Source organism: Boleophthalmus pectinirostris, unplaced genomic scaffold (assembly GCF_026225935.1).
Source record: "Boleophthalmus pectinirostris isolate CB_2022bp ecotype Guang Dong unplaced genomic scaffold, ASM2622593v1 HiC_scaffold_14, whole genome shotgun sequence".
In the NCBI taxonomy this organism is placed as follows: domain Eukaryota; kingdom Metazoa; phylum Chordata; class Actinopteri; order Gobiiformes; family Gobiidae; genus Boleophthalmus; species Boleophthalmus pectinirostris.
The window spans coordinates 30,238,800-30,257,405 of record NW_026571047.1 but is presented as its reverse complement, the minus strand read 5'-3'; the positions used below and the strand labels follow the sequence as shown (position 1 = coordinate 30,257,405).

General features: G+C 41.8%; 1 protein-coding gene across 1 annotated transcript in view; it reads right to left on the bottom strand.

The window, feature by feature from the left end:
- The window catches only part of polr3a (polymerase (RNA) III (DNA directed) polypeptide A), a 224,469-nt gene that overhangs the window by 42,061 nt on the left and 163,802 nt on the right, over positions 1-18,606 (bottom strand). The window contains exons 22-24 of the mRNA XM_055150075.1: positions 10,653-10,739; positions 9,017-9,099; positions 5,221-5,391 (exon numbers count right to left, since the gene is read on the bottom strand). Coding sequence (XP_055006050.1) covers positions 5,221-5,391; positions 9,017-9,099; positions 10,653-10,739 — 341 coding nt within the window. The remainder of the gene's footprint in view (positions 1-5,220; positions 5,392-9,016; positions 9,100-10,652; positions 10,740-18,606) is intronic.

Genomic DNA, 18,606 nt, shown 5'->3' with positions numbered 1-18,606 from the left:
CTGTAATCTCTGTTTATAAGTGTGTGTGGAGAGAACCAGAGAATATTTGACAGGTTTTTAAGAAGTTTGAGCAAAGTTCAGGTTGTCAAATTGTGAAGTTCGAGACTCTAATGAGCGCGGCGAGGTTTTTACGCCGTCACGAACTTGTTTATCTTCAAGTTGGTGCTAAAATTGATTGAAAAAGCACCTTTTACCTATAGACGAAATGGCGCTCACAGATAGAGATCTCCGGTCTAGTCCTAATTTAGTGCTAATTTATTCGTGTTCAAGTCCTGGTCCTGGTCCAGTCCTGGTCCAGTCGTGGTCCAGTCCTGTTCCAGTCCTGGTCGAGTCCTGTTCCAGTCCTGTTCCAGTCGTGTTCCAGTCCTGTTCCAGTCCTGGTCCAGTCCTGGTCCAGTCCTGTTCCAGTCGTGGTCCAGTCCTGGTCGAGTCCTGTTCCAGTCCTGGTCCAGTCCTGTTCCAGTCCTGGTCCAGTCCTGTTTCCAGTCCTGGTCCAGTCCTGTCCAGGTCCAGTCCTGTTCCAGTCCTCCAGTCCAGTGTGTCCAGTCCTGTTCCAGTCCTGTTCCAGTCCTGGTCCAGTCCTGGTCCAGTCCTGGTCCAGTCCTGGTCCAGTCCTGTTCCAGTCCTTTCCAGTCGTGAGCCTGTTCCAGTCCTGTTCCAGTCCTGTTCCAGTCCTGTTCCAGTCCTGTTCCAGTCCTTCCAGTCCTGGTCCAGTCCTGTCCAGTCCTGTCCAGTCCTGTCCAGTCGTGGTTGAGCCCTGTTCCAGTTCCAGTCCTGTCCTCCAGTCCTGTCCAGTCCTGGTCCAGTCGTGGTTGAGCCCTGTTCCAGTCCTGGTCCAGTCCTGTTCCAGTCCTGTCCAGTCCTGGTCCAGTCCTGGTCCAGTCCTGGTCCAGTCCTGGTCCAGTCCTGTTCCAGTCCTGTTCCAGTCGTGGTCCAGTCCTGTTCCAGTCCTGGTCCAGTCCTGGTCCAGTCCTGTTCCAGTCCTGGTCCAGTCCTGGTCCAGTCCTGGTCCAGTCCTGTCCAGTCCTGGTCCAGTCCTGGTCCAGTCCTGTTCCAATCCTGTTCCAGTCCTGGTCCAGTCCTGGTCCAGTCCTGGTCCAGTCCTGTTCCAGTCCTGGTCCAGTCCTGGTCCAGTCCTGGTCCAGTCCTGGTTGAGTCTACCACTGGTCCCACTGCAGCAAGCAAGAGCTCAGTCAATATATACAGTGTGTTTGGTCCAGTCCAGGTCTAGTCCAGGTCCAGTCCAGGTCTAGTCCTAATTTAGTCCTGCTTTAGTCTTGCTTTAGAGCTGGTTTTATCCTGGTTTAAGAGCTAAGTTAATATATACAGTGTGTTTGGTCCAGTCCAGGTCCAGTCCAGGTCCAGTCCAGGTCCAGTCCTAATTTAGTCCCGTTCCAGTCCTAATTTAGAGCTGGTTTAAGAGCTCAGTCAATATATACAGCAAGTTTGGTTTAGTCCCGGTCTAGTCCAGATCTACTCCAGGACTAGTCCCGGTCCAGTCCCAGTCTAGTCCTAATTTACTGTAGTCCTGTTCCAGTCCTGGTTTAAGAGCTCAGTCAGCGTGTTTGGTCCAGTCCTGGTCCAGTCCAGGTCCAGTCCAGGTCCAGTCCAGGTCCAGTCCAGGTCCAGTCCAGGTCCAGTCCTAATTTAGTCCTGTTCAAGTCCTGGTTTAATCCTGGTTTTAGAGCTCAGTCAATATATACAGCGTGTTCGGTATAGTCCAGGTATCCAGTCCAGGTCCAGACCATGTCTAGTCAGGGTCCAGTCAGGGTCCTGTCCTGGTCTAGTCCTAATTTAGTCCTGTTCCAGCCCTGGTTTAGAGCTGGTTTAAGAGCTCAGTCAATACATACAGTGTGTTTTGTCTAGTCCCAGTCCAGTCCAGGTCTAGTTCAATCCAGGTTCAGTCCAGATCCAGTCCTGGTCTAGACCAAAGTTAGTCCTGTTCCAGTCCTAATTTAGTCTTGTTCCAGTCCTGGTTTAAGAGCTCAGTCAATATATACAGTGTGTTTGGGCCAGTCCAGGTACAGTCCTAAGTTAGTCCTGCTCCAGTCCTGGTTTAGTCCTGGTTTAGAGCTCATTTAGCTCAGTCCAGATCCAGTCCAGGTGTAGTCCAGGTCTAGTCCGGGTCCAGTCCGGGTCCAGTCCAGGTCCAGTCAGGGTCCAGTGCCGGTCTAGTCCCAGTTTAGTCCCAGTCTAGTCCCAGTCTAGTCCCGGTCCAGTCCTGGTCCAGTCCGGGTCCAGTCCAGGTCCAGTCCAGGTCCAGTCCAGGTCAAGTCCATAAATAAACTCACCGTTGTACATTTTTACAATATAAACGGCAAACATCACCACCACGACGTTTAAGATAAATTATGCAAAAATAATCCTCTGTATAGCAGTACAGATGTATTTATAGAATGTCTTTTGACCTTCATATTGTGTGGTTTGTGTTTTTTTATGTTTTCATTGGGTGAATAAATGCTGCGCACTGTGGGCTTCTCACAGTAATTATCATTAAATGTGTTTTTTTTAAACAGCAAATGTCAAACAAAGTGAAACTGATCATGAAAACGTGTTTGACTAATTAGTAAAAATTAGCTCCGTGTTTACACAATCATGAAACAAATTATTTTATATTCCAGATAATTACATTTTGCTATTATTATTTTTACAGAAGCCCAAAAATAACTTATGAACTTTACTTTCACTTGGTATAAATGTGTGGTGTTTGCTGTGGTTTTTTGCTTCTTTTTTGACCCAGAAATACAACAGTGTCATAGATAATACAATAGAGGTTATATAAAATTCTAGCAGCTACATTTGTTATCCAAAGTACAGTTGGGAAAACTCAGCAACTTCTCTGATACGTGTGCAGAATGCTAGAAAATATTCAGAACGAGAACTTCTAAAAGACTGTCAGAGTTCAGGTTGTCACACCGCAGAGCTCCAGACACTAATAATCTATGCTCGGTTTTCACTTTTTGACACAAACTTCTTGCCATATTATTACAACAGATTTGATTTTCTATCTTCAAATTTTAGAGATGTTTAATGTTTGTTTTAGTTTGTATAATATATATAAATAAACTCACATTTGTACATTGTTTTAGGCTGTAAATGCAAATACAACTACCTCAACGTTGGTCGATCTCGATGATGAGACAAAATATACTTTGAACATGAAATAAGGCACAGAAAAACGTAATTACAGTTACATTTATATGATGACGGTCTGAACATACGACACAAAAGAGGCGTCGCGTCTTCACTTTTTATTCTGCGTTTAAACGAGCATTTTCACGATGAAATCTGCGCGCATCAATTCGATCGGGTTTGCATGCCAGGCGGCTAGGTGGTGACGTATGTGACGTAAAAACGCATAAGCGACGTGAGCAGATCTGACCAGAGTTTTGCGTCTTGGGCAGTGTAGAAGGAAACGCTACGGCGGGGTGTATTCAGCTTTTCCACTCTGGAGGGTGGTTTCAGATTTTAGCGTTTTTAAGCCCCAAAAACGCTGTCACCGTTTAAACAAAAGGCATGTCAGAATAATTTTATTATCCCATATTTGCTAAATACTTGTGTGATATTCTAGGCCTATGAGTTAACCATTTATGTACTACAATTCTTTGATTTATAATGTACCAATCACTTGTCACTTGTTGAATAACCTCTGTGTGTTTGACAACTGTGTGCAGTGTCCTATCGCTCTAGTGAACCTCGAGATGATTCCTCACATGAAGCCAACTCCCACTGTCACACATGCAAGAGTTATGATGGTGTCTGACCTAAGGCACCTCCTGATTGTTAATCATGTTTTATGTGTTTGTACTATGCATAGCTGCACCAGTTTCTTATTATGTCTTTGCTGGTTTCCCCTTCCCCTTGAGAATTATCATTCTGTAACTAGGGCCTCCTAATGAAATAAAAAGAGGAGAACGGCCTTGAGTCATCAGAACGTGTGGAGACTGTTGGTCTGATGCCCACTCTCTGCCCGTTCTCCTCGCGAGTAAAACTGAATTAATCTCTTGTCTTTCTTCTTGTTTTTAATGTTTAGATAAACCTAACAAGGCACTTCCAATATTTTTATTTTTTTTACTTGCAAGCGGGTAAATTTTTTTAAACGTTTTTACCCGCAAGCGTTCTCGTGTAAACAGGCCCTTTAATCCATCCATCCATCCATTTTCGTCCGCTTATCCGGGGTCGGGTCGCAGGAGCAGCAGTCTGAGAAGGGCCTCCCAGACCTCCCTCTCCACACACATTTGTATCCATGATCTCGTCCTTTCGGTCATTACCCAGAGCTCATGACCATAGGTGAGGGAAGGAACGTAGATTGACGGTAAATCGAGAGTTTTGCCTTTCGACTCAGCTCCCTCTTCACCACAACGGTCCGATACAGCGACCGCATCACTGCCGACGCTGCACCGATCCACACTTAATCCAAAATAAACTATATATCCAGCTGTTTTATAATCTCTATATTTAAAAAATTAAATGAGTTTAAATCATTTCAACTCGATTATATGAGTTTGGAGATCGTTTGACACACAAATAGAAATCAAAATTCAATTAACTGCACAGACTTAAGTCAGGGCCACAGCTCTTCTCTGTTTCCTCACCAGTTGTTGTAAATCTGCATAATCTGACTAAAAGTCCAAGGTCTCTGTCCCTCCGTCTCCGTGTGCAGAGCCGTGTCTGTCCCTCTGCTCCCTCCACTCTTCCTCCCGCTCTGATCCCACCACAGTTCTTCACCTTTTCTCCTCTGATGGTTCTCATCATTATAATCCAAGTTATGGAAAGTAAACAGTTATTTTCTCACAGTTTATGAGTGAAAATGAAGTCCTGATTTAGAGCATGAACATCACATGAGTTTATATTGTTGCGGTAGTGTGGACATTCATTGCATTTAGGTTTAAAATACTGTAAAATTGTGAAACTGAGATCGATAAATATAGGAAACAAAAAACAAAAAAGTGAATCTGTGAATATTTAAAGCTTAAATCGCTCATTAGCCAAAACAGCAAGACAAATATCAGATATCGTATTGGCTCAATAAATACATCCATCCCTAAATATAAGTGTCTTGCTCAAGGATATAGAGGCAGTGGGCGACCTGTGAGACCTGAGACTGAACCAGCCAATCACAGGAGCAGGATTTGAACCAGATAAGTGTACGAAAGCTAAACACGACTGAGCCAACAGACGCTTAAAGAGAAGAGCGTATCTCCTCTGTGTGCTGTGTACCTGATGTTTTTAGAAGCGTTGATGATCTCTTTAATGCGAGGAACCCCCAGTGTGATGTTCATGGAGGCGACTCCGGCGAAGTGAAAGGTCTTTAGAGTCATCTGTGTGCCGGGCTCCCCGATGCTCTGAGCACACAGGGCCCCCACCGCAGAACCAGGCTCCATCTGTGCTCTGAAACGACACGGGGAGGAAGATAATTAGATTTAACAATACACATGAAAACAAGACTCGTTTGTTTATTTGTATACGATAGTGTTGTAGTGCTCAAGACTGGTTTTGGTCTCGAGAACGGCCTCAAGACCGTTTTTTTGAGGTCTTGGTCTCATTTCAGACTCAACCGTGCTTGAACTCGCTCTTGTCTTGTCTCGGTCTTGAAGGCGCTTGGACTCGCTCTTGTCTCGGTCTTGAAGGCGCTCGGACTCGGTCTTGTCTTGGTCTTGAAGGAGCTCGGACTCGCTCTCATCTCGGTCTTGAAGGCACTAGGACTCGCTCTCGTCTCGGTCTTGTAGGCCCTCGGACTCGGTCTCGTCTCGATCTCGAAGGTGCTCGGACTCGGTCTCGTCTCGATCTCAAAGGTGCTCGGACTCGCTCTTGTCTCGGTCTTGTAAGCCCTCGGACTCGGTCTCGTCTCGATCTCGAAGGTGCTCGGACTCGCTCTTGTCTTGGTCTTGTAGGCCCTCGGACTCGGTCTCGTCTCGGTCTCAAAGGTGCTCGGATTAGCTCTTGTCTTGGTCTTGAAGGGGCTCGGACTCGGTCTTGTCTCAATTTTGAAGGCGCGCGGACTCGATCTCGACTCAGTCTTGAAGGCGCTCAGACTCGGTTTTGTCTCAATTTTGAAGGCGCTCAGACTCAGCCTTGTCTCGGTCTCGAAGCTGCTCAAACTCGGTCTTGTCTCAGTCTTGAAGGAGCTCGGACTCGGTCTTGTCTCGATCTCGAAGGCGCTCGGACTCGCTCTTGTCTTGGTCTCGTCTCAGTCTCGAAGGCGCTCGAACTCGGTCTTGTCTCGGTCTCGAAGGCGCTCGAACTCGGTCTTGTCTCGGTCTCGAAGGCGCTCGGACTCGCTCTTGCCTTGGTCTTGAAGGCGCTCGGACTCGCTCTTGCCTTGGTCTTGAAGGCGCTCGGACTCGCTCTCGTCTCGATCTCGAAGGCGCTCGGACTCGGTCTCGTCCTCAAAGGTGCTCTGACTCGCTCTTGCCTTGGTCTTGAAGGTGCTGGGACTCGGTCTTGCCTCGGTCTTGAAGTCTGACACTCAATGAAATGAGGATATATTTATAAAAAACATTGACATATATGTGCCAAAATAACTGTAAAATACCAATAAATGCTGAAAATTACAACGATGGTCTATGTCTTGACTCGGTCTCGACTCAGAGGTCTTGGTCTTGTCTCGGTCTCGGGACCCTGTGGTCTCGGACAGGTCTTGGTCTCGATTAGTGCGCTCTTGACTACAACACTAGTATAGGGATGCGTTTCTCCATGTTAGATGTTATTGTTTTGTCTGAAATGTTTCACAGTGTGGCATTAAACTTTTCTATCTTCCCGGAGACCAAACTAAACCAAGTTACAGGTCAGATCTGTGGAGAGGCGACCCCGCTCACAGTAAGAATGCCTGTTCTCGTCGTGTCCTCCGGTGTGAATGAGGGACACTTTTGGGGTGTTTAAAGTTCACAATGGAGATCACATACAAGTCGCGTTTAATTGGAAATGTGAATGAATCAGATTTCACAAAAAAGTCCGATTTGAACATTAAACCCTACAGTCTACGATGTCTATTTCACAAACTGGACACATCAATCCATAATTACCTCATTAAGACGCTATTGTATCGCCGTTATAAAATTATACATTTCACTTCAAATGAAATATATACAGTATATGGTTTAAAATGGAGTTTCAATTAGACTTTAATCATTTTCTTTGTGTGGAAAGATACATGTACTGCTCTATTTCTCATTGTCTGATAAAAAGGGGGGAAAGGAGGGACTTCGAAATGAGCATGAGTCATCTGGATTAAATTTAATTACTGTCAGAAGTTATTAAAACTCCCGTCGGTCTTCACACAGGCTGTCGCTTCTCCACAGGACGCTAATGGAAACTGTCACGTTAATTAACAACATCTGTTTGACATCTGTATAAAAATTACGCAATATAAACTTTTATTAAACAAATATAAAAACAGCTGCACTGGAAACTATTATTTAATTCCAATAGTTGTTTTATTTTTAAGGGTGCGTATCTGAAATTTGTTTAATTGTGCTTACATGTGTTTTGTTTTTTTTGTTTTTTTTGAAGACAGTGCTGCTCAATGCGCTTAAAGCTGCACTATGTAACTTTTTGCTTGGAGGTCCGTCAGCTGCTTGTTTCTATGGATACGTCATTGATCTACCTGGAATGTTCCACAGTGTGACATTAAACAGCTCTACTTTACATTTATTCAATCACAGGTGGTTTCAAAGGCCAAAAATACCAAGAAAAACAGCTGTTCTGACTGTGAGCGGGGTCGCCTCTCCACAGATCTGACCTGTAACTTGGTCTGGTTTGGTCTCCATGAAGATAGAAAGGTTTAATGCCACACTGTGAAACTTTCCAGACAAAGCAATAACATCTCTGCGGAGAAAAGCATAAGACCGACCTCCCAACAGAAAAGTTACACAATGCACCTTTAAATTACCCATATTATACCCAAGTAGGGATGTAACAATATCGGAAATATCGTGATATTTTATCGTCAAAAGTCTCAAAATAATATCGTGGGCTGTCACAATATATCGAATTACTTTATTTAATTAAATTATCGAGTTCTTTTGCTTAGATTTATGGTTTTATTGTAGCAACATCGGGAACTACAAATCCCATGATTCATTTCAGTGAAGACAACATGAAGAAACATGTTTTTTTTATTGAAATCCTGAGATTATGACGGAAATCAGAGGTGGGACCAAGTCGTTGTTATGCAAGTCTCAAGTAAGTCTCAAGTCCGAGTCAAGTCCCAAGTCAAATACAGGCAAGTCCAAGTCGAGTCTCGAGTCACTGGCCCAGAAGTCCAAGTCGTCTGCTTTGAGCTTCAAGTCATTTCAAGTCTTTAAATTAAAAGTACCAAATATAGCTTAGATTTTTGCAATTTATATAAATTTTAAAAATCATAGTATATTTATAAGTGAGTATATAAGAGTTGCAGAAATGTTAATTTTTCTGGTTTAAATGTCTTGACAATAACTTAGAGTGAATCATTACGGTCAGAATAGAAAGAATTCAGATTTGAAAGTGCTTCTCAAGTCCCAAGTCACTGACCTTCAAGTCCAAGTTGAGACCCAAGTCTAAGTCCATTTTATCAAGTCAAGTCTCAAACCCTAAAAAATAGCGACTCAAGTCTGACTCGAGTCCAAGTCACGGCTTGGAAATTCCCACCTCTGACAGAAATAATTCACACTAAAATCTTCTGAAAGTGTTTTAAAAGCAAAAAAGTGTCCCATCTACAATTACATCAGCTTTTCCAAAATATCGCAATAAATATCGTACCGTGACGTGCATATTGTGATAATATCGCACCGAGACATTTAGATATCGTTACATCCCTATACCCAAGTTATACTGACTGATTTATTTCCTCGTTAGAAATGCTATAAAAGTTGAATATTATGACTTCTTCCTCGTTCACAGGTGGATAATGAACCAGCTCAGGCCGTATGTTTCTACCAATAATGACAGAGTTGAAATTACACGGTGCGTTTCTCGTAACGTAGCTGATATAATCATATATTTACAGTGGACTTTTATATGAACATGTCAGTCTCACCTCATATACTTGTCTCGGCAGGTCTCCAAGAACTTCTCCAGCTGCGTCGGCGTAATTCGATCCAGTTGGTACAGAACTTTGGGCTAAAAATAAAACCAGATATTTACTTGTGATAAAAGAAGTACTCAAAATCGTTACTGAAAGGTGCAGCTGTGTAAGTTTTCTGGTGGAGGGTTTGTCATCTTTTTATTTAATATTTGTTATTGCTTTGTCTGGAATGTTCCACAGTATGGCATTAAACCTTTTTATCTCCATGGAGACCAAACCAAGACCAAGTTGTATTTGTTGTCGTAGTAGTAGTAGTTGTAGTACTAGTTACAGTAGTAGTTGTATTTGTTGTCGTAGTAGCAGTAGTAGTAGTAGTAGTAGTAGTAGTAGTAGTAGTAGTAGTAGTAGTAGTAGTAGTAGTAGTAGTAGTAGTAGTAGTAGTAGCAGTAGTAGCAGTAGCAGTAGTAGCAGTAGTCGCAGCCGTAGTAGTAGTAGCAGTAGTCGCAGCCAGTAGTAGTAGTAGCAGCCGTAGTAGTAGTTGTAGTACTAGTTGTAGTTGTAGTAGTAGTAGTAGTAGTTAGTAGTTGTAGTAGTAGTAGCAGTAGTAGTAGTAGTTGTAGTCGTCCTGTAGTAGTAGTTGTTGTCGTAGTAGCTGTAGTAGTTGTGGTCTTAGTAGTTGTAGTAGTTGTGGTCGTAGTAGTTGTAGTAGTAGTAGTAGTAGTAGTAGTAGTAGTAGTAGTAGTAGTAGTAGTAGCAGTAGCAGTAGTAGTAGCAGTAGCAGTAGTAGTAGCAGTAGTAGTAGTAGTAGTAGTCGCAGCCGTAGTCGTAGTTGTAGTACTAGTTGTAGTTGTTTTAGTAGTAGCAGTAGTAGTAGTAGTTGTAGTAGTAGTCGTCGTCCTGTAGTAGTAGTTGTTGTCGTAGTAGCTGTAGTAGTTGTAGTAGTTGTGGTCTTAGTAGTTGTAGTAGTTGTGGTCGTAGTAGTTGTAGTTAGTAGTAGTAGTAGTAGTAGACGTAGTAGAAGTTCCAGGTCAGATCTGTGGAGAGGCGACCCCGCTCACAGTCAGAATATCTGCTTATCCAAGTTATTTTGAGCTATAAAACCACGTGTAATTGAATAAATATAAAGTTGATCTGTTTAATGCCATACTGTGGAACATTCCAGGCAGAGCATTGACGTATCCATAGAAACAAGCAGGTGACAGACCCCCGACCAAAAAGTTACACAGTGCAGGTTTAAGTAAAAGTACAGATCCATCCATTCATTTTCTTCTGCTTATCCGGGGCCGGGTCACGGGGTCAGGAGTCTAAGCAGGGACTCTCAGACTTCCTTCACCCCAGACACTTCCTCCAGCTCCTCCGGGGGGACTCCGAGGTGTTCCCAGGCCAGCCCAAAGAGACACAGTCCCTCCAGCGTGTCCTGGGTCCTCCCCGGGGCCTCCTCCCGGCTAAAAGTACAGATATCGAAGCCAAAAATACTCAAGTAAAAGCAAGTATCACAAGGAAAAATCTACTTAATTAAAAGTAGTAAAGTACCCGTTTAAAAATGTACTTAAAGAATAAAAAGTAAAAGTATTTTGGCCATATTTTGAGATCCACCAGAGATTCCTCGAGTGTTTATCTACATATTTTACAGAAGTTTTGTTCTTACCTCGGTGGTCCCGTTGTCATTGATGCCGTACTTGTCTCTGGTCTTTTTGATTCGTTCCGACGTACTTTTGATAAACTTTTTGATTTCCTAGAATAAAAGAAAATATAATTAGTGTTTCCTTATTATAACTGACCTAAATAACATGCAGTTAGAAATGTAAAAAACTTTGACATGCTTTCAGTTCAGAATAGTCAAACCAAAACTTCAAAAGTGTAGCCGTTCACACCGTTAAAGCGTTGAGTTTCTATGTAAAGTCTATGTGGACGCACGTCTAGGGCGTCCTGCGTTTTTGTGGCGCGTCTTCGGGCATCAGCGCGGCGTGAATCTGGCGTCGACGCGTCAACCAATCAGGGACGAGTATCCAGAGACATAGCAACATTATTATCAGGAAGAAAGAGAAAGACCCGAGAACCGGAGCAAGAGACACAAATATTAGCGGAGTATAAATATTTACGCCACAATCGCCATGACTAGACCAGGACTAGACCAGGACTAAACAAGGACTAGACCAGGACTAAACAAGGACTAGACCAGGACTAAACAAGGACTAGACCAGGACTAAACAAGGACTAGACCTGGACTAAACAAGGACTAGACCTGGACTAAACAAGGACTAGACCAGGACTAAACAAGGACTAACAGGACTAAGGACTAGACCAGGACTAGACCAGGACTAGACCAAGGACTAACAAGGACTAGACCAGGACTAAACAGGACTAGACCAGGACTAAACAAGGACTGGACAGGACTAAACAAGGACTAGACAGGACTAAACAAGGACTAGACCAGGACTAAACAAGGACTAGACAGGACTAAAACAAGGACTAGACCAGGACTAAACAAGGACTAGACCAGGACTAAACAAGGACTAGACCAGGACTAAACAAGGACTAGACCAGGACTAAACAGGACTAGACCAGGACTAAACAAGGACTAGACCAGGACTAGACCAGGACTAAACAAGGACTAGACCAGGACTAAACAAGGACTAGACCAGGACTAAACAAGGACTAGACAGGACTAAACAAGGACTAGACCAGGACTAAACAAGGACTAGACCAGGACTAAACAAGGACTAGACCAGGACTAAACAAGGACTAGACCAGGACTAAACAAGGACTAGACCAGGACTAAACAAGGACTAGACCAGGACTAAACAAGGACTAGACCAGGACTAGACCAGGACTAAACAAGGACTAGACCAGGACTAAACAAGGACTAGACCAGGACTAAACAAGGACTAGACCTGGACTAAACAAGGACTAGACCAGGACTAAACAAGGACTAGACCTGGACTAAACCAGGACTAAACCAGAACCGGACCAGAAATGACCAGGACTAGACCAGGACCAGACCAGGACTACCAGGGCTAGACCAGGACTAGACCAGGACTAGACCAGGACTAAACTAGGACCAGACCAGGACTAGACCATGACTAAACTAGGTCTAAACCAGGACTAGACCAGGACTAGACCATGACTAAACTAGGTCTAAACCAGGACTAAATCAGGACTAGACCAGGACTAAACAAGGACTAGACCAGGACTAGACCAGGACTAAACAAGGACTAGACCAGGACTAAACAAGACTAAACAAGGACTAGACCAGGACTAAACAAGGACTAGACCTGGACTAAACCAGGACTAAACCAGAACCGGACCAGAAATGACCAGGACTAGACCAGGACCAGACCAGGACTAAACCAGGGCTAGACCAGGATTAGACCAGGACTAAACTAGGACCAGCCCAGGACTAGACCATGACTAAACTAGATCTAAACCAGGACTAAATCAGGACTAGACCAGGATCTAACCAGGACCGGACCAGGACTAAATGAAGACTAGACCAGTATTAGACAAGTATTTTTCTCCCGTTTGTCCACGGCTTCTAAACTCAAATGTAAAGGCGTCTAAACAGAGGCGTCTGGTCTGAACGGCCTCATTAAAGGTACACTGTGTCACTTTTCTGGTGGAGGGTCTGTCACCTGCTTGTTCCTATGGATATACTGATTGAATAAACACAAGATAAGTGTAATGCTGCTCTGTAGAACCATCCAGGCAAAGCAATAGTATTTCTGCGGTGACAAACAGACGACGAACCCTCCAACAGAAAAGCTGCACAGTGCACCTTTAAAAAAAACAGAATTAGTAACATTAACAAAGACTAACAATGTTTTTAGTGTTTTTGAACAACATTATAACATAGATTAGAAAATAACATAATATGGGCCTTTTAAATAAAACCAAACAGTAAGAACAACAACAGGTGCATTTGACCATTTGAAGAAGTAAAAAAAGAGCGTTTATGTTGCCGTTGGACGCAGCACAAAGGCTCAGTAATGCCCTATTGACGGATATTTATAGTTAGAAATGTAGGTTGCTTTATGTACCACACCATTCTTTAGATCAACCGCCATGCAACGTGACTGTACCTCCATGTACTTCTCTGAACCCGTGTCTGTCAGTTTCTTTAAAGAGGGAAACATATATACAGTAAATCCACGGGTTTCAGAATGATGAGAAGTTAAAACTGTTACCATAGTAATTAAAAAATCAACACAAAATATTATATCTTTTGATTGGTCAACCGTATGGAAGATAATTTGTTCCATCGTATTTAAAATTTTTCTCATTTTGAATTTTTTTAACTCTCAAAAACACTTTTTCATTATTTTTGTTACGAATTTTAGTTGCCTAAAAGTTCCCGCTCTTTTTCATTGACAAAATTTCAAAACTTTTCCATGACTTTTTCATGACCTAAAGTGAATTTTCCATGTCTTTGTTTTGCAAGTCTCAAGTCTTTGACCTCAAGTCCAAGTCAAGTCCCAAAATCAAATACAGGCAAGTCCAAGTTGAGTTTTCGAGTCCAAGTCAAGTCCAAGTCATCTGCTTGGAGTTTCAAGTCATTTAAACTCTTTAAACCAAAAAAGCAATAAATATAGCTTAGATTTCTGGAATTTATATGAATTTTAAGATAATTTGTACTTCAAAAAAATCTTAGTATATTTAAATTTGAGTATTTATAGAGTTGTAGAAATGTTAATTATTCCTTTTTAAATGTCTTGACAAGATTTTAGTGTAAATCATTACAGTCAGAAAAGAATGAATTCAGATTTAAAAGTGCTTCTCAAGTCACAGGCCTCAAGTCCGAGTCAAGTCCCAAGTCTTAGTCCATTTTATCAAGTCTCAAGTCCTAAATATAGTCCCCTGAGCATATTTTTAGGGCTAAATATGAAATGTTAACACTTTCCACTCACTTTATGGTTTGGTTTTATAGTTTTTTAACATTCAAAATCCTGTCAGTGCATTTATTGTCGTCTCTTTTAAACAAAAGGCGCAGACGTTCAGAAATAATCAAAAGCCTAATAAGAACTTAACAGAACGCTATAGTTGCGTGAAAGAAATACTAAAATTCCATGACTTTTCCAGGCCTGTAAAATGACATTTTCAATTTCCACAACTTTTCCAGGATTTCCATAGCCGTGGGAACCCTGTTAACTTATACCTTTTCAATGTGTTTAAACAAAGCAAAGCAAAACAAAGCTAAGGAAAACCAGAAAAGTTACACAATGCACTTTTAATTACCATATTTTTCAGACTATAAGTTGCACTTTTTTCATGGTTTTGGTGTTTCCTGCAACTTATGCTCTGGTGTGACTTGAGTATTAGAATGTTCACACTGACAACCGCGAGGGGTTCTAGTCTTGTGTGTCAGTATCTGCTGCTCCTGTTCCTCCTGTACCACTGTCACTTGGCTCTACTGCGCATGTCTCCTGCAGAAAGAGCCTCTGTCCTGATGCAAGTCGTGAAATCTGTAGCCAAAAATCGAGCAGCAGAACCGGGAGGATGCACCTTAAAACTTTCCTCAAGTCACTGGATGGATGGACAAAGTCTGGACTTCAGTGACACCGAAACCATCCTGTCGGGATTCAGAAAGACCCGAATAATTCTAACTGGAACTGATGCTGAGTCTGACGACGACACAGAAGACTGAAGAACTGTTCATATGTGACGTTAACAGTCTGTTGTTCTCTCTTCTATTGTTTTTACTAGAACTTGACTTGAAGATGAAATGTTAGTTCCTGATCTCTGATTCTATAAAGTAAATTTCCCCCCAAAAGTGCAACTTATAGTTAAAAAAATACGGTATTTTGTTTGTAAAATGTACAGGACTTAGTTTACACGTACATGTTTTTTTTTGTTTCTTATTATAATCAAATTTGGCATCCATACAGTTAATTTACATACACGTTTTTTTCTTTTTTATAGCATTGCATTTTTCCATTGTACGCATGTTTATTCGAAAATAGTTTTAATTCCCTTGAAGTTTCAATTCATTTTGTTTCGTAATGCTATTCCTTTTGTCCATACGCAGCTAATTACCCACACACTAAGTAACACAGAGGAGCAGCTTTTATCTGTTTCATAATGAGGTTACCATGACATTGCATCGCCTCTGAAGAAAGATATGTGCGCGAAGGCTCGGTTTATTCAAAGACATATGGCCGGAAAAGAAAAACACGATTGAGACGAAACGAGCTTGAGAAAACCAATGAAAATATAAAATGAATATGATTTAATTAGAACGTTCTGTATGCAGCCAATGTAATTAATTATACTGACCTTTCTCGAACATTTGCTGCTAATATAACACTGAAAAGTTACTCAAGTTAAAAGGCGCGTTGTGCAATTTTTCTGCTGGAGGACCGGTCATCTGAGGTTATTGCTTGGCCTGGGATGTCCCACAGTAAATCATTAAACGAATATATCTTTTATTTTGCAGTTACAGGTGGTTTCCGCGAAGTAGTCAACGTTATATTTTACAATTATTATATCTGTATTAAGTCTGTAAAACCCCTCACCACAAACTTTATACACTTTTCTCACACAGGACAGTTACAACTCTTTTTGCATCCTTCTAAAAACTTATTGCTGCCGTCGTCCTTTTGTTATTTTCCTCCTTCTTTACGTAACGAACCGAAAATTAATTTATTCCGTAATCGAGCCTACAGCGCAGAGTCCTGCACGGGTCCATTTTTGGAGACCCGCACCCGCGCAATACAACACCATATCCGCCTGTTAAACCGAGATTATATCAAACTTTTGCGCTGCCTACGTCACGGACTGAACCAAGACTAAACCAGGACTAAACCAGGACTAACCTAGGACTGATTCCAGGACTGAAGTAGGACTAAAACAGAAGTAAACCAGGACTAAACCAGAACTGAAACAAAGCAAGGTCAGTGGGAAAGAACCCCAAGCAAGGTGTCCGTTCTCTCTTTTAAGTCCAAGATTAGTCCTGGTTTAGACCTGGTTTAGTCCTGACCCACCCGTGTTGAATTACTACCCGCCCATAATACACAAAACGCATTCATACGCTGTGTAAAAAAAAAAAAACTTGCAAAATTGTACTCAAAAAATCTGAAAAACAGCGAGACCACGAAAGGTGAACCGCGATAGCAAAGGACGACTGTATTTCTCAAAACTACAGCAAAACATGTATTAATAATGTGAGCGGGTCCACAGATCTGACCCGTAACTTGGCCTACTTGTCTCAAACGTGGCCTGCTTGTCTCCAATGATTCAATGAGATGGTTCAATTAAATGCCATACTGTGGAACATTCCAGGAAAAAACTACTACAAATCTACACGGACTTGGCCCAATTCCAGAAAAGTTACACAGTGCATCATTAGAAAACTGGTGAAGTCAAGAATATTAACGTAATGTGGCAAAAGGGTCAACACTGTTTTAGTTTTAATTAATGTACCGTATTTTTCGGACTATAAGGCGCACTGAAAATCCTTAAATTTTCTCAGAAATCGACAGTGCGCCTTATGTATTAATTCTGGTTGTGTTTACTGACCTCGGACTGATTTTGTGTGGTACTCGGTGCTCAAAAATCTGTACAAAGAGATGTAATTGCTTTGTCTGAAATGCTTCGCAGTATGGCATTAAAACATTCTATCTTCATGGAGACTAAAGCAGGCAAAATGACAGGTCAGAGCTGTGCAGAGGAGATCCCGCTCAGAGTCAGAATGTTGTTTTTCAAGGTATTTTTGAGAAATAAAACCACCTGTAATTGAATAAATGTAAAGTAGCGCTGTTTAATGTCACACTGTGGAACATTCTAGGCAGAGCAATGACGTATCCAAATAGAAGATGGCGGTCCCCCCAACTGAAAAATTACACACTGCACTTTTAATTAAATGAGTTAAGGATAAATATATATATACGGTATTATGCTTTTATTTGCTATAGGGTCTCAGGTCTTCCTCTCTGGCAGCTGCAGACCCCTGGAGCCGAGGAGTCAAACTGTTGTTTTTCTGATGTTTTTCAAACAGAACAAAGATGTACTTCGGTAATTAGAGCCATGGGAGTCTGATATAAGGGACCACATGGGGAAGAGTTCACTCAAAGTTTCACATCCATACAGATAATCTGCAGAGAAACTGTTCTGCCAGATTCAAATGTTTAGCGCTGACAGTCTGTCCTTAGTTACTCACAAAACACTTTCATATCAGTCAAGGTGGGTGAAGTGTCTTGCCTAAGGACCACAGACTGTATATAAATGGACATAACTAACCTGCGAGCCACAGACCCTGACTCGTATTCACTGTGTACTGAGAAAACATCACCTCTCTCTGGGTCCAGGGTTTCCACTTTTTTTCACAGAGAAAATTTCAAAACTTTTTCATGACTTTTTCATGACCTAAAGTGAATTTTCCATGACTTCACGGCACTTACATGTGTAGAATTGATCAGACTTTAGGACTAAATATGAAATGTTAACTCTTCACACTCACCTTATGGTTTAGTATTATAGTTTTTTAACATTCAAAATACTGTCAGTGCATTTATTGTTGTCTTAAATAATCATAATAGCCTAATGATAACAGAAAGCTGTCATTGTGAGATACTAAAATCCCATGACTTTTCCAAAACTTTCATTGAATTTATGAAATTCTGTTTTTTTTTAAATTTATTATTATTAATTAATCATTGCATTTATATAGTGCCTTTCAAGACACCCAAAGTGCTTTACAGTTCATTATTCATTCACTCCACACTTAGAGGTGGTAAATTACTGCTATAGCCACAGCTGCCCTGGGACAAACTGACAGAAGTGAGGCTGCCAATCTGCACCATCGGCCCATCCGACCACCACCATCAGTCAGTCACACACACACACACACCATTTTCATACAAGGCAATGTGGGTGAAGTGTTTTGCCTAAGGACACAAGGAAGGATTGCCACTGGCGCCCCCCTGTGGCACCTGGACTTCCCTGTGGTCTCCCATCCAAGTACTGACCAGGCCCGACCCTGAGCTTCTGAGATCTGAGGGGTGGTGTGGGTGTATTAGCAGCCGGTGTGGCCACAATGACTTGTCCAGGCCTGGAAAATGACATTTTCAATTTCCATGACTTTTTCTGGATTTCCATGACTGTGGGAACCCTGTTGGTCTTAAAATGTTATTAAAATGTTATTGCATATTAACCCACTCTACATGATCCTGATGGTTTTATTTCACCATGTTGTCCATAAATTAACCCCTCAACGCCGACTGTCACAAATATACGACAAACTGTTTGGATCAAGATATAAACCGATATAGTGCTGGGTGATGCATATACTTAGGAACCTTTGGCAAGAACTTCTTTCTAGTTGTCGCAAATTTTCAACATACCCAAATGTTTTTTCTTACAGCCAAATTAATAATCTCAACTTTATTTACCATCTACTTAAAGGCAAAAACACACACATATTTTTTTTTAATATACATCTATATAAATTCAGGCGTTAACGGGTTAATTTCTATTCATAATGTGGAATCTGGCTCCAAATTTGATCCTGTGACTGCAAGCCTCGATAAGCTTCATTTGACTTGAGCTGAACACTACGGGTGACGTCGCACTCCCTTAGTCCATTTATACTTTATACAGTCTATGCTAAG